Source organism: Brettanomyces bruxellensis, chromosome 9 (assembly GCF_011074885.1).
Source record: "Brettanomyces bruxellensis chromosome 9, complete sequence".
Classification (NCBI taxonomy): domain Eukaryota; kingdom Fungi; phylum Ascomycota; class Pichiomycetes; order Pichiales; family Pichiaceae; genus Brettanomyces; species Brettanomyces bruxellensis.
This window is the reverse complement of record NC_054690.1, coordinates 2033708-2049805: the sequence shown is the minus strand read 5'-3', so window position 1 is coordinate 2049805 and position 16098 is coordinate 2033708. Positions and strand designations below refer to the sequence as shown.

Genomic DNA, 16098 nt, shown 5'->3' with positions numbered 1-16098 from the left:
TATACTGCGATCATTCATCTTATTATGAGCATACTAGTGCGATTATTCACCTTAGTGTAAGCATCCATTATGCTGTAAACATCTGTACAAACCTACAGTAATGCTGTAAGTAGCACCAATACAAACCTACAAGAATGCAGTAAGTAGCATCACTACAAACCTACAGTAATGCTATAAGTAGCACCAATACAATCGGTAGTCATCGTGATTGCAGTAACACTGCCTCTTTACACCACTACTGCCTACTTTTAACCATAAAATCGTTTCTGTTCATTAGCATAGCATTACATGTCGGCTCTTGATCTGCGCCTGCAGCATTTCTCCAGATTTCAGTCCCAAACTTTGCCAAAGCACCATCCATCCTGGAGATTCATCTGGATATCTGCACCCAGCTGGTCTGCCCACCTCTCAACCATGCCGGGCTCCTTCAGAAAACCCCTTGCGGCCAAGCAGAGGTCGCAGTAATTTTGTTGCAAGAGGTCTTCGGCGACTTTTCCGTCGGTGATGCCGCCGACGGCGGAAACAAGGCAGGTGCGCTCGACGGTGCGCTTGATACGCCGCGCCATGTCGCGCTGGCTGATGTGCGGGGCGCGCGCAGCCTGCATGCCGCCCGACGACACGTCGATGAGGTCTGCGCCATGCGCCGCAAGAAGAGGCGCCAGCCGCACCGAATCCGCAAGTCGCCAGCTGCGCTCGTTCGACTCGTCGTTGTCGCTAGCGGAGATCCGCACAAAAATCGGGAAGTCGCGCCCGGTCTCCGCGCGCACCTCGCGCACCGCATCAAGCACCTCCATGAGCAGCCGAATCCTGTTTTCAAAGCTGCCGCCGTACCGGTCCGTGCGCTTATTGCCTAATGGGGACATGAACTGGTGGATAAGGAACCCGTGCGCAGCGTGGATCTCGATGAAGTCGAAGCCGCAGTCCACAATCGACGCGCGCGCCGCCTCCTTGAATGCGCTGACGATGCGCGCAATGCGCCCTGCACTCAGCACACGGCTGTGCGGGAACTCGGCGCTGACTGAAGGCCCTTCCACCTCTTCCAGCCATCCTCCTCTCTCGTCATCAACGGGGCAGTCGCACTCGTCATAGAAGAGCGGCAGGCACGATGAGCGCATACCCGCATGCGAGAGTTGCGGCCCAATAACCTTGCCCTGCGAATGGTAAAAGTCGACTATGCGCTTCAACTGCGCCTTTTGCGTATCCGAGTATATTCCGAGACAATGCGGAGTGATGCGCCCTGCGGGTGTCACCGCAACGCTTTCCATAATGACTAGCGATGGGCCGCGAAGCGCATACTGCCCGTAGTGTATTAGATGGTAGTCAGTGGCAGCGCCATCATGGGCCGCCGAGTATAGACACATGGGAGAAACACCAATTCTGTTTGCCAAATGGATGTTGCGGATGCGCAAGGGGGTGAAAAGCAGCGGCGCCTCGTGCGCACCCCGGAACGAGCCGGCCGGCGCAGGCTGGCGCGGTGTGAAGTACGGCACGTGCGGCGCAGCCTTAGTCACGATTTTAACAAAGCTAGGTGCGCGTGGCATTGTTGTTTGCAGTCTGTAGAATTTGCAAAGTTGTTGTCTGTGTACGGGCAGAGAGCAGTGGAAAGATGCAGCGCGCGCTCTTTAAATACGCACCCCCTGCGCGGCATGCAACCCGTCACGGGATAGATAATTATATGCCATGCGCAGCGCTCGGAGTTGCGCCGCCCAATCAGGTGCAGACTTCACCTGAATCACGCGAATCAACTCCGGCTCGGGCGAGGGGCCAGAAAATTTCTCTCTTTTTTTTTTCGTAAGCTGTACGGTAATTGCGTCTATTGACGCGTCTACGTGCGATGTAGGGGTGGTCCCTAGGGACTGCAGAATGTGTTTTGGTAGTGTGCTACCTACAGGTTTGACAAGTACTCAAATATTATTTTAGTACACAAACATTATTTTACTATCCTAAAAAATGTACTGCCCCCATATGAAGTGGAATGCCGTCCGTTACTTATATTTGATCCTTTTGCGTAAAAGCTCAATTACTACAGTAATTATTGTCAGAGGTTCTATGTTCGAAGCTTATCGACACCCTTAATGTATCAAAATAAGATGTGGAGGAACAACAGTGACGCAATAGAAACTTAGAGGGTACTTCTGCAGTGCTTTTGGGTCCTGGACTCACTCTTAAAGCTAACTATATAATGGTAATAAAAAGCATCCTCGCAATCCTAAATTCTGCTTTCAATGCGTACTTCAATAAATTATCATGCTAACTGCTATTAAGCTTCAGACTTGAGTTCAACAAAGTCACTACACCTGACCCAAACACCCTGCTGCTCAGCATGGTACATTTGTTGTTACAATTATTTGCCGTAAATGTGCGAACAGCATAAATGGCTAAGAAAGTACCGAAAATAAGGATTGTATTTGACAGAAAGAAATCGTTATCACATCCATGAACCACTAGAGCATGTTCTGGGCACGCCACCTCCAAAAGCTCATTCTAAACACACTTTAGGAATGTATGAAGGCAGATTACAAGCCGTTCACAAGTCCACCGTCTGCCAACTGAAAATCACCACAATAACAAATGCAGACGTGACACGACACACATAATGTCGCACAAGCGTGCGACTCGGACCCTGCTTTTAAGTTGTACAACTACAGGTGCAATCTACGGCGGTGTGCATCAGTCTAATTAGTATCATTGCACTAGTCCCAGACCCTGTTCAGGACAAATCAAAACCAGCCTGGGCGTTGATAGAGAAAAGTAGCTTTTGCTTTAGCAAATCCTTGTCGTTATAGTCGGGCAACTTGAGCAAATTGACGCACGTGGATGCAGTAGGAAGTCTGGTGCAGTCGCTGCCGGCATTCCGGATGCCGAACTTGGGTGTGAGCTCCTTGAATCCAAGCAATGGCTGCCTGGAGGAGGAAGTGACGAATTTGACGAATTTGGCCTTTTCCTGGGCACTAAACTCGTCGAGAACCTCGAACAAAAACCGCACCGTGTTGCTGGATGGCGTGTAGCCCCCGTAAACAACATTTTTGCGCAAATCCTCAACGTCTATGCCCTTGTCTCCGCCGGAAATCAACGTCTGAAGCTCGTATGGGCTGAAAAGCGTAAGCCAGTACTCATCGATCACCTGGCACAAGCCATCCATAAACGCCCACGTCTGCTCCTGGATTCGAGTGTTGAGCTTGTACTTGGCCAAGGCAAGAACGTACTGCAGCCTGTTTTCGGCGGTGACCGGCTTTTCGGCACCTTTTTCGACCCCATCGTCTAAATTAACGCTCAAAGTGTACTCTGTGCCCCGATACTCGAACTTTTCGGTCACGCAGAAGCTCAAGCCAAGGCCGGCAACGTCGCCCGGAGCAAGACGGAGTAACTTCTCGAGGTTGTCGTAGAGTTCCGGGTCGAAAAGCTGCAAATCGTCGTAACTGTTGCGGAAACTCTCTCTGTCCGTATCTGCAGCACCAGTGAAAGCAGAGCAGCTTTCGCAGCACATCATCAAGTTCAGGAAGAAGGGAGCAAACGACACATCGATGAGAACGTTGTCATAGAGGCATTTTCCCACCACCATGCCGATAAAACGGTAAACACGCTTCATTAAAGCCACAGACTCACCACTGATGACACTTTGCTGCGGATTCTGCTCCATATACTGCTTCTGGAGAAAGTAGTCAGCACTAGGGAACAACTGGTGGTTCGTAGTCGTGTCGAAAAACCGGTACCCCCTGTTTTGGGCTATATTTTCACCACTTGGGACAAATACTGTACTCACAATACTTGTCAAAAGCTCTTTTGTGAGTCCACCGCCATCTATTCCGGCCTCCAGTTCGCCGAACGAGTTGACAAACTGGACTGCGAGCGGGCTTTTGAAGGCTGTGCCGGACATTGAGTAAAACTGGTCGAACGCATCAAAAAGAACGTTATCTCTTGAAATTGTGCCGCGAGTGCGCGCTGCGGCCGCATCATCCGCAAAGGTTGCGCGGTCTGCGGCGATGAGCCGGTGGAACACCCCGGCGCGCTGCGCGAAGGGCACCATGTAGGGGATGTACGAGAAGACGCAGAGCGCCTGGTACTGACTGCTGGGGAGAATGCGCCATCCGCCTGCGCTGGTCGCGCCCGTTACGCTGGTTGCACTCGTAGCGCCAATCGTGCCAGCGTCGCCGCGCTCCCCGTCAAACATGAAAATGTGTCTGAAGAGGGCCGGGCAGCCGCTTGCGCTGAACAAGGGCTCGCCGCGCAAGAGCTGGAGCGTCGGGTTGCCTGCGCCCATGCGCGCACCCCGTGCACTGTCATCCTCGTCGTGCAGATCAATAATGCGGTGCATCTGTGCAATAACGCCAAGCAAGGGCAACACACCCGCAGCCTTGAAATCGCCGAGCGCCCAGTACTGGTCCGGAAGCATCTTCACGCGCAAGTTGCGCCGGTACACTAGGCGCAGAAGCGCAAGCGCAGCCATGACCACCTGCTCAAACTGCGCATCGAAGCGCACCCCTTGCGCAGACTGCAGGTACTGGTGCGCATACAAAACCGTCTTCACGGCAATATCTTTCGAGAAAAACAGCAGCGACGAAAATGCCGGTTCCCGCAGTAGCCGCACCATGGCGCTGTTACTCATAGATGATACCATGCGTGAATACATCATGAGCGCCACGTACATGCCGCGCCACCACGGAACCAGCGCAGGGTTGCGCATTGCGCAAAAATACTGCGCAATCTCTGCGGTGCCAGAAAGACTTTCGAAGGAGTAGTTGGTCCAAAATTCTTGCGCAACCGAGTCTCTGTGTAGAAAAACTGCGGGTGCACTGGGCCCTGCGCCATTGATGAGCGAGTACAAGAGTGCGCTCTCGAGGCGCGCATTGGCGCCGCCGCGCGCAGTCCCCTGCGGTGCAACAAGCTGTAGCAACTCGTAGATGAATGTCGTACAGAGTACCGGCGCCTCCGCGCAGTACTGAAGCGCCGCGTGCGCCGCATCCCCTGACGTGTACAACTGCGCTATGCCATTTTCCAGGCATGGCGCAATAACGCACCTGCAATTATCATTCTGTATATCATCATCAAAAAATCTATCCTGTCCAGAATCCTGACCGGAGATCTCCGGGTCCTCATCCGTAAAGACAAAGGTACGCTGCGGCGCAAACTGAGACGCAAAGTAGAGCGCACCCCCCTGGCGGTGGCACTGCGGCAAAAGCGCCGCAAAGAACTCGAGATCGCACATACGTATCACGGCACCAGTACGCTGCGGCATGCGCTGGTACAGTCGGCATACGTTGCCAAGAAAAACGACCCTGGCGCCCAGCGCAAGATCAAGGCTTTTGCCAAATTCAACAAAATCCTGCATAAGCGCATCGAGGAACTGCGCCAGCCGCAGTGCATCCGCACCGGGCGCTAGCATTGCGTCCACAACATCTAAATGACGGTATTTTGAGAGAAGAGAAACCAATCCGTGCTTCGGTTTGTAGGCACTGGAAGTGGAAAAGTGGAAAATCCAGTCTATGATGTCTTTTGTGCTTTGTTCAAGCTGTTTTTCCACATGGAAAAGGTCAAAAAGCAGCGCAAGGAGCAGCGAGACCTGCGCTGCAGTCCCACCTGGCTCTGCACCACTCTGCTGCGCTCCAATGCCCGCAATTGCCGTCTGAATGGCTGGAATACTCATTTTGACAAGCTCAACATACTCAGCGGTATTTTCAAAGTCTTTCCCGCCGCATGCGGCAACTAGGCGCATATCCGCGTCCACCAGCGCCCGAGCAACATTCTGGAGCGTCCTAGTGGGCGGTCCGCGCCCCAATTGACCGCCTAAAACGGCCAGTTGGTGTTTAGATGCTTCAAAATCCTGCCGAAGTACAACATATGGATAAAAGAAGCAAAATTCCTCAAGTCTGCCGGCCCACTGAGCACCAAGCTGTCCCCGCTTGCTGTCTAGATCCTCCATGGCCCGTACGGCCGCTTGGATCATCGTTGCGGCACTTATCTTCCTCCTTTTCTGTGCTCTTTCCTCACGGTCTCTTTTCACAGTTTGTAAAAACGACTTTCTGTCATGACCCGAAAGACCCCTATTTCCGAGGTTGATACTCCTGCCTTTGGGCTTCCCAGTAAAGTTGAAGCTCATCGCTGTGTGCTGCTTGCTTCTTGGCCATCGATACCCGGTGTTTGTGCTTGGGGAAGTGCAGAACGCTTCCTTTATATATTATGCACTTTTTTATTTCGCTATTTTATTTCATTTTACTTCATTTTATTTTATTTTATTTTAATTATTTATTTTTTTCATCTGGTGCTATCTGCCATCCGCTGCTTCTAGTGTACGGATGCACACATTCCTACAGATCGGCATGCTTTACTATCGATTATTCGCATGTAGACATGACAAAAATTCATTGTCTATGCAGTGCTGAGACCGCCACATTGCCAGGATCTGCAGAATTAGATCCAAAAACTCGAAAATGGCACTTTTTGGTGGATTCTGGCGCCTTTTTATGTCATTCCCCGTTTTTTGTGCATATAAATTTTCAATGGCGTGATTGGCACGTGACTTACGCGCGAGCGAAGTGACGCGTGAAGATGCAAAAAAAAAAAAAAAAAAAAAAAAAAAGGGAAAATGAAAGGCGGAAAAATGCGAGATGTGAAAAAAAAGCAACGAGATCAGAAAGAACTTGAACGTTATCTAATGTGTTTGGCAGGCTTATCTTTGTTATCGGGTAACCAATTAGAGAGCAGAACCTTGAGAACAGCATTAAGCATAAAAGAAGCATGTCAGAGAAACGCAAAGAGCATGAAAGCGGGGCCGAAAATGAGGTTAAAAATGAGGTGGCCGAAAAACGCTCGATTGCAAAAAGCAATGACGAAACAAGGGCAATAAAGAGAAGGCACACGGAGGGACAAACGGACAGGTGTGTGGGATCAGAGATACCGTCGCACGGGTTCAAGATTCCGGTGCACGAGACGTTTTCAACGAAGAAATTGCACCGGAAATTGACATCGAAGCAGGTGGATAACGAACCGTCCACTTTTGAGAAAGAGCTTGTTCGGATGTCGAAGTTGGATGGAAAGAGCAATGTGGAGGGCGAGGCGTCGCAGGAGTGGGGTCGTCCGGTGTTGCCGGCGATCGACCCGGCGGAATACGACATCGTTTTCCAGCAGTTGGACGCAGACGAGACGATAATTGACGGATACTCAGCAGCGCGTTTTTTCGGCGTTACCAACGAAGGACACTCGGTTTTGTGCAAAGTGGTCGGGTTTCGGCACTACTTCTATGCGCCGGTGCCGAAGGGGTTCGGCCCGGGGGATTTGGGGGAGTTCCGGCGGTACATGGAGGCGAATTACCAGGGAATAGTGGACGTGAAGATCGCGAAGAAGGAATCGATCTGGGGGTTCAACAACAACGTGAAATTGCCGTTTTTTAAAGTTGTGGTGGACAACGCGCGGCACATAGGCCGGGTGCGGGCCGGGTTCGAGCGTGGGGAGGTGCAGTTTAAGGGGCTTTTCCAGCCGGCGGGCCAGATGACATTTGACAATGTGCAGTATCTTCTCCGGCTGATGATCGACTGCCATATTGTGGGCATGGGGTGGCTGACGGCCCCCAGGGGCAAGTACGAGCTGGTGGGCGCGGCGGAGAGGGAGAGCACGTGCCAGATAGAGATCAAGGTGAGCTACAAGGACCTCATTTCGCACGCGGCGGAGGGAAAATGGCAAAAAACGGCTCCCTTGCGTGTGATGTCGTTTGACATCGAGTGCTCGGGCAGAAAGGGCATTTTCCCGGAGCCGGAGCACGACGCAGTGATCCAGATTGCCAACGTGGTGTCGCGGGTGGGCGAGAAGGTGCCGTTTGTGCGAAATGTGTTCACGGTGAAGAAATGCTCGCGGATCGTGGGTTCAGACACGTTTTGCTTCGACAGCGAGCGGGAAATGTTGATGGCGTGGCGGCAGTTCGTGGTGCAGGTGGATCCGGACGTCATGATTGGATACAACATCTGCAATTTCGACTTCCCGTACCTGTTGAACCGTGCAATCGCCTTGGGAGAGGAGAAATTCGCATATTTCGGGCGTCTTACGCGTTCCAGGCAGGAGGTGAAGGACGCGGTGTTCAGCTCGCGGGCCTACGGCACCCGGGAGAGCAAGACAGTGAACATTGAGGGCCGGATGCAGCTGGATTTGTTCCAGTTCATCCAGCGTGAGTACAAACTCCGGTCGTACAGTTTGAACGCTGTTTCCTCGCACTTCTTGGGTGAACAGAAGGAGGACGTGCCGCACTCGATCATCACGCAGTTGCAGAACGGTACGCCGGAGACCAGGCGCCGGTTGGCCGTCTACTGCTTGAAGGATTCGTATCTCCCGCTCCGGTTGATGGAGAAACTCATGTGCCTCGTTAACTACACGGAGATGGCCAGAGTGACCGGTGTGCCGTTCTCGTTCTTGCTCTCTCGAGGCCAGCAGATCAAGGTGATATCGCAGTTGTTCCGCAAGTGCCTCGAGCTGGACATCGTGATCCCAAACATGAAGAGTGAGAACGTAAACGAGGAGTACGAGGGGGCCACCGTGATTTCCCCCGCCAGGGGTTACTACGACGTCCCCATCGCGACGCTTGACTTCGCCTCGTTGTACCCGTCGATCATGATGGCGCACAACGTGTGCTACACGACTCTCGTGGACCGGGCGACGATCGACCGGCTCCAGTTGAAGGAAAACGTCGATTACGAGGTTTCTCCGAAGGGTGACTGCTTTGTGACCGCGGCCAGGCGGCTGGGGATACTCCCGACAATCTTGAAAGAGCTTCTCTCGGCGCGTAAGAAGGCCAAGAAGGCCATGAAGGCGGAAAAAGACCCGTTCAAGAAGCAGGTGTTGAACGGGCGGCAGTTGGCGTTGAAGATCTCGGCGAACTCCGTGTACGGGTTCACGGGTGCGACGATCGGCAAGCTCCCCTGCTTGGCAATCTCGTCATCGGTGACTGCGTGGGGCCGGAAGATGATCGCGAAGACGCAGGAGACGGTTTTGCAGAAGTACAACATCAAAAACGGGTACAAGTACGACTCGCTGATCGTCTACGGGGACACGGACTCCGTCATGGTGCGGTTCGGCTACCCGGACATGGAAACGTGCTTCCGGTTGGGCCAGGAGGCCGCGGACTATGTGACAACGAAGTTCAAGGCGCCGATCAAGTTGGAGTTCGAAAAAGTGTACTTCCCCTATCTCTTGATCAACAAGAAGCGGTACGCGGGGCTCTGGTGGACGCAGCTGGACCACTTTGACAAGATGGACACCAAGGGAATCGAATCTGTGCGCCGGGACAACTGCCGGCTCGTCCAGAACGTCGTAACGCGTGTTTTGGAGCTCATTCTTGAGGACCGCGATGTGAAATCGGCCCAGGAGTTCGTCCGCCGCACCATCGCGGACCTCCTCCAGAACCGCGTCGATTTGTCGCAGTTGGTCATCACAAAGCAGCTCTCCAGGCAGGATTATGCCGCCAAACAGCCCCACGTGGAGTTGGCGGACCGGATGCGCAAACGTGACCCCGGTTCGGCCCCCACGGTGGGCGATAGGGTTGCCTACGTGATTATAAAGACCGCCGGAGACCGCAACTGGGAGAAGTCCGAGGACCCGTTGTACGTGCTTGAGAATTCGCTGCCCATAGACACCAAGTACTATCTCGAGAACCAGCTCTCGAAGCCGCTCATCCGGATCTTCGAGCCCATCTTGGGCGAGCACAAGGCCCGCGATTTGCTCACGGGGTCCCACACCCGGACTGTCCGCGTGGCCTCGGCCAAATCCGGCGGCCTCATGCGGTTTACGCGGCGGTCCAACACCTGCCGAAGCTGCAAGGCCCCAATTCCGGCCTCCCAGATGCTCTGTGCCAACTGCCGCCCCCTCAGTGCCCAATTCTACGCCCGTGACCTCGCAAACCTGAACGCCTTGCAGGCCAAGTTCAACAAGCTCTGGACCCAGTGCCAGAGATGCCAGGGCTCGCTTCACCAGCAGGTCTTGTGCACAAACCGCGACTGCCCGATTTTCTACATGCGGAAGAAGGTCCAGAAGGATGTTCTGGCGCAGGCCGGCGAGCTCAGGAACTGGGATGCCATCGAGTGGTAGTTATTTATGAACGTATCTGTAGAGTTGTTTAGTGAAGTTAATGTGGGGAACTTGGTCTTCATTGCCTTTATCGAAAGCTAATTATGAAGGTGTTTGCAGTTGTTTAGTGAAGTTAGTATATTGGAGCTTAGTCTTCATTGCTTTTATTGAAAGCTAAATTATGGAGGTTCCTGTAGTTGTTTAGTGAAGTTAATGTACGGGAGCTTGAATCTCTAATTACTTTTATTGTAATTTATGAAGGGTTTGCAGTTGTTTAGTGAAGTTAATATATTGGAGCTTAGTCTTCATTGCTTTTATTGTAATTTATGTTTGTATCCGCCGCTTATATGAAAAGTTGTTTAGTAAACCTAATTTATTGGAGCTTAGTATTCAATTGATGCTTTCATTAAAACATTTATTAATGTATCAGCTGCTTATGCGTAGACTTGGGTATTAAATGTGAAGCTACTCCAGATAGAGTTAAGTCTTTGCTAAGGTATTTAAGATGCCTATGTGTATTTAATGAATGATTTATGCAGAGTATCAATTGATGCCTATTCGAGAGTATCGATACAACCCATTTATGAATATTCAATAAAGTTTATTTAAGTGTCCTCAGTCTGAAGCTTGAGTATTCAATTGATCTGTTCACGCTCATTCAATTGATTTATTAATGCTCATTTAATTGACGCTCATTCGTGAATAAATAAACTTCCTTTCATGAGCATTTTCAATATGAAGTTCATTATGCTCGCGCAAAGTTGAACAATGAATCAAGACTTGTTCACAACTAAGACTTAGTCTTCAATAGCAGGTTTGTTTATGAGTGCTATTCAACATGAAGTCTATTTACGGGTATCCAGTAATATTTATCCAAGATGTACAGAATGTTCATTTGTATATAGTTGCTATTTAATCTTAGGCTCACTTATGTACAAGTTGGTGTCAGCTAAAAGACTTATCTATGCTTGTACTCAATCCATTTAATAATGAAATTAAGTATGGCTATCAACATTAGTGAATTTGAGTAATAAGAAGTTATCAAGTGAATTTTGATATCCAATGCCGTTTATCAATGAATACAGTCCTGCGTTCAAAAATTTAATGCGAGGCTTGTCTATGTTAATAATCTGCTTACAACTGTTAATCATATGTGCAATTGGATACTCAAAATGCTTTCTATTCAGAAGTAATGTTGAACTTTAGTGGAAATTCTTGCTGCTGATCATATATTTGCGTTCAATAAAAGGTTCCCTAGTATAGCGAGTGATAAGGCATGCATGAAGTTGTGCAGATTTGTTCCTGTATAAGAAAAGTATTCAATACTGGCTTTCCATGTGTATCTTTTTAAAGTTGTGTATGTTCAATATCAAACGTGCTTATAATGCAGATAATAAACTCCTCACTGATTATAGGCCCAATATCGCAAACTCAAGTATGCGCTCAGTGCTGAATAATCTCCTCCATGTCAATCATAATTAAAACGCAATTTATATATTCAAAGAAATGCTCATTCGGGACACATAAGCAACTTCTATAATCCACAAATAAAGTTCACCATCATGCCTGCAAAATTGTGAAATAACAACAACAAAACCTGTAGTCTTTAAATCTCTCATTCATTAAACTTGCGCTCTTTGAAGCTTCAAGTTGGAAGTACAATATTAAACTTTAACTCGCACATCACCAGTGTAAACTGAATATCTGCACTCTGCGTGCTAATTGTTGCAACCAAGCAAAAACCTGTCCCTAAACTATGCTTACCCCAAATACTGAAATTGAAACCTTATACTGCTGAACGCATCCATAATTCGGGAGCACAATTACAATAAAGCATATTTTATTTAATTATTATTTCTCAACGATCAAGTTCAATGCATCGATGAACGATAGACTTTATGCTTATATGAACATAGCAACTGCCCTGTACCAAGTATGACTAAAAAGCTGAATTTACGCACTATGTACCATGTTTATATCTCATTTGATAAGTACATTTTTGAAAAGCAATCCTTACAATGCATATTCAGCAATGCTCTATTCTTGTGAATAATTCCAGCAAACCTGACAATACCAATTATGGTTTAAAGCGGTCCATGGCTGATCCCAGCGAGAAGCACTAGAGTGCATTCAATCGTAATCTACATTCACTAGTCCCTCCAATTCCGGAATTACACAAAATACCTAATTAGAATATGTTCGCAACCAAGTCTCATGTTTGGATGTAGAATGACAGACAGCACACACCCTTCCGAATTTTCCCAAATGAAAGCAGCTTCCCCTTTATCTCTACAGTCCATCATACTACATACCAACCACCACTTTCTCAAATAACCACTGTTTCAATTCACTTCCTCACCCATGCCATCCCACCTTATTCCTCCCACTTTTTCATCCCCTCTTCACTTCTTCACTTCTTCGCTCCATTTCAGCCCTTGCCGGATAACGCACCAAGCACGCGAAGCCCGCAATATTTTTTTACAGTCCCGCGCGGGATGCCTCCCTCGAGCCAAGATATATGCCACAGAAGATGCCAGATCCCACTTCAAATCTCCGTCCTCAACAATCTACCATCTGTCGTCCGACATCTTGTAAAATCTAGCAGATATCGGCGGCACATTCGGATCTTGTTTTAAGCTTGGGTGTAATGTGACCATGTAGCAAATGTAGAAAAGGAAACCGAGTGTATTAATAATGAATTGCGGAGATAAGCACCTGCCTATCCGTGGGAGCTGACATATTGCGCTCAGGAAAAAAAGAAATTAAAAAAAAAACGTTAACTATTACAGCCGCCCCAGGTGAGAAATCCTGCTTTAACAGGCATGCCGCCTCTTTCGGATATAATCTGGTTGCGTAATGCAAATTACGAAATTGCAATTTTATTGCATTATTTTCTGGATCAAAATTTTAAATTAAGAAAAAAAATTCCATCCAACTTGCCGGTTAGTGCGTAACGGTTTTTTCTCGGCCTCGCGCGCGGTACAAATAATTTTAATTTCCGTTGCGTGGTCTCGGATCTCGGGTGTGAGTAATGAGTTTTCAGAAATCAATACAAGCCCATGCGAATTGTATATATATATATATATGTTACAAATACCGAATCGCACACCTGTCATCGCTTACGATGCATCCTGTCAACCGTTCGGTACTTCCTAAGAGACCATTTGTTTACAGATAACCAAAACAAACACACACACTACGCTATATCGCAACACGAGAAAAAAGTTATACGCTTTGCAAATTTTGCAAAAAATTAGCGGGAGCATCTGCAGCACATCTTTACACCAGAAACAAGATCTTGCAGCTACTACCAATTAAGCACAAGCATGATTCTCAGTCAAACGGGATCAGGCAGCATATCAGGGGCATATGTGCTCGCATCGCGAGTGAAATCGAGACTTACGAGGGAGGCGGTGCAGAACGATGTGAATTTACACCGGTTGGTGTGCCAGGCGAACATGTTGGATAGCCTAATTGAAGAAATAAATACCAAGAACAAATTGGCCGGCAGACTTGGCCGTACAGTTTCGTTTGAATCGATCGCTGTGATGCCCGAGAAGCCCGATAAAGCCAGGGCACGTGATGAGGAGTGCTATGAGGACGATTACGACGATTACTGCGACGCTTTCAGCGATGATGACAGCGATGATGACAGTGAAAGCGACAGCGATGAAATTAGCCACAAAAACGAACATGGGGCCCGGGAAAAGGCCCAAAGCGCACGGTTCTACGCCGGAAGGCAGGGCAAAAGCCAGCTGCATCGGTACAGGACGGACAGGCGGGTCACACGGCGGCCGGAAGTGGGTGCGAAGTCACGTGCCGGCCGGTTTGAGAGGCAGCATAACATGAATAGCTCTGATGGGGATCGGAGGAGCTATGGGCGCGTTTCATACACACCGCACAGGATTTCTGGCGGTGAGGCTGATGGCAAAGTGTCGGCAGTGGACCGGGAAGGCCGCTGGAGTGGTCCGGGTGGAAATAAATCGCGTGATGGATGCAAAAATGAGCAAGAAGAGCTCAATGAGGCAGACAGCCCTTTGCACGGCTCTGCAACGCATCAGGACACCAACCGCGAGAGTTACACATACTACAGTGACTCAGACGGCGACAGCGAGTCGTCCGACGCGTCGGATTCCGACTGCGACGAGGATGAGGAGTTGGAAAACTACAGTGATGGTGATTATGACTTGGAATACGACGATGGCTCAGGAACAGATGATTCTGACAGCACAACCGAGCTTGTGCGTGTCGAATCGCACTCTGAGGCATCGTTCTCGGACTCTAGCGTGGGCTATGAGGTCCACAGCAAGGAAGTCGACTCGAGCGACGAAGAAGACGACGCAATTTCGATAGTTTCGTCTTCTGCGACTCTGACCAACATGAAAATTCCTGTTTTACCCGCCGGAGACCGTTGCATGGGTCTCTCATACAGGGGAAACAACCTTATTGGTCAAGCTGCAACGCAAAGATTGGCATCCGCAGCTTGCTAGTGTTGTTCTTCTCTTTTACTTACGCTTCCAAATTCCGAGCTGCTCTCTTTGCTAGGCGCAACTTCCTTTTCCGGAGCTGTTAATGCCATCATGCTTATATTTGTTACGTTACATTGCCTTTATCATGTTCTATTATTGGTTGCTTTTCACTTTATTATCGCGTCGTCTCTTTGTATTTCATAATGTTCTCACTGTCTACTTTGGCTTTAGATTTCGGTTTATTGATACACGTCCCCCGTGTTGCAAGCGGTTGCGACCACCGGGTACGAAATAAAAAAAATGAATCAAACAATGCAAGTACTAGAATTGTAGATGAACAATGTCGGGCAATGTTGGTAAGGTCAAGTACGTCTGAACAATAGAAAGCAAGCAGGAAGTTAACAAGTAGTTAGCGAGAAGTTAACGTAATTTTAACGCAAAATAAACTTATCTGTAACTGACCGTTGCACTTCTAAACGACCATTTATGTCACCAGCCATGCCTAATTTAGCTTTACGAGGCCGGAAATACGTTCAGGTCTTTGGCGTTTCTTTTATTTCTCTGCATTGTTCACGGTTCCTGGTTTAAACGCAATTCTTTATTCGTAAACAACCCTTTATTTAATGTACGTTACAACTCGTTTGCCCCTGTGCATGAAGCAACACCGCTTTCACGCAGTACCTCTAAAAAATAGTGCTTTGTATATGCAGGTGCAATTCTCGCTTTGCTTTGCATCAACTCAAAACGATTGTATTAAGTATGCGTGAACCGCTTTGTTTTTTAAAGTACACCGTCCTATTGTGATCTTTCTGGTATTCAAAATATAAAGCAAGCCTTGTTCAAACGGCTGTGCAAATAAGCAAATTTTCTTGCGAACAGTAGCAAAATGCGAATCAGCTGGGTAACATTTCTGTTATTACACGCGGCACATGCAATGAAATTGAATCAATCACCAAGTTGATTTTGGGTGCGTGCTTACAGGGCCAAAATTTCTGCATATACTGGTGCGTCATCATATGCTAACAAGAGAGAAGGGACGTGTTTAATTTTTGTTTGGTACTGATAAACCAGGATTGTCGGACTCCTACCCAATGTATTTTTGAACCCTTTAGAATATTTGGGTTACTTTCCTGTTCGTCAATTCATTGTCTGACTTTTTCTTCTTCAATACAATGCATATTTTATGAGCGAAATAGTACCGTCCCAAAAGCTGGCGGCTATTATTTATGCAGGAAGAGAGTGTGCGTATAGAACGAGGAAACGGAACAACAAATTCAGTAGCAATGAATCTGCGGAATACGAAGGAAGAGAATATTTTACTTGTTCTGACTTTCAAAATCCGAACTAAATTGAAGACAATTGATATTTACTATCTTACCCAGACAAAGGTTTTTTAAGCTTGAATTTAAACTTTCAGCCCTTCGTATTTTTAGCTTCGCTAGGTTCTCCTTCTCGTTCTTGTTCTTCTTGTTTTCGTTTTCCTTTTCCTTTTGCTTTTCCTTTTCGTTTTCGTTTTCCTTCTCATTTTCCTTCTCATTTTCCTTCTCGTTCTCATTCTCGTTCTCATTTTTCCCAAATTGTC

General features: G+C 48.4%; 4 protein-coding genes across 4 annotated transcripts; 2 read left to right on the top strand and 2 right to left on the bottom strand.

The window, feature by feature from the left end:
• Window positions 1-329: 329 nt before the first annotated feature.
• On the bottom strand, window positions 330-1541 carry BRETT_002722 (uncharacterized protein; the record flags this gene model as incomplete). Its single annotated transcript, XM_041281243.1, has 1 exon — window positions 330-1541. One exon carries the CDS (start codon window positions 1539-1541, stop codon window positions 330-332), a length of 1212 nt encoding a protein of 403 aa, XP_041139034.1.
• Window positions 1542-2710: 1169 nt separating this feature from the next.
• Window positions 2711-6097, bottom strand: BRETT_002721 (uncharacterized protein; the record flags this gene model as incomplete). Its single annotated transcript, XM_041281242.1, has 1 exon — window positions 2711-6097. One exon carries the CDS (start codon window positions 6095-6097, stop codon window positions 2711-2713), a length of 3387 nt encoding a protein of 1128 aa, XP_041139033.1.
• A 638-nt stretch (window positions 6098-6735) lies between these two features.
• On the top strand, window positions 6736-10068 carry POL3 (DNA-directed DNA polymerase delta; the record flags this gene model as incomplete). The annotated part of the gene is made up of 1 exon (XM_041281241.1): window positions 6736-10068. The coding sequence occupies one exon, from the start codon at window positions 6736-6738 to the stop codon at window positions 10066-10068; it is 3333 nt and encodes a 1110-aa protein (XP_041139032.1).
• A 3305-nt stretch (window positions 10069-13373) lies between these two features.
• BRETT_002719 (uncharacterized protein) lies at window positions 13374-14537 on the top strand (the record flags this gene model as incomplete). The annotated part of the gene is made up of 1 exon (XM_041281240.1): window positions 13374-14537. The coding sequence occupies one exon, from the start codon at window positions 13374-13376 to the stop codon at window positions 14535-14537; it is 1164 nt and encodes a 387-aa protein (XP_041139031.1).
• Window positions 14538-16098: the final 1561 nt, after the last annotated feature.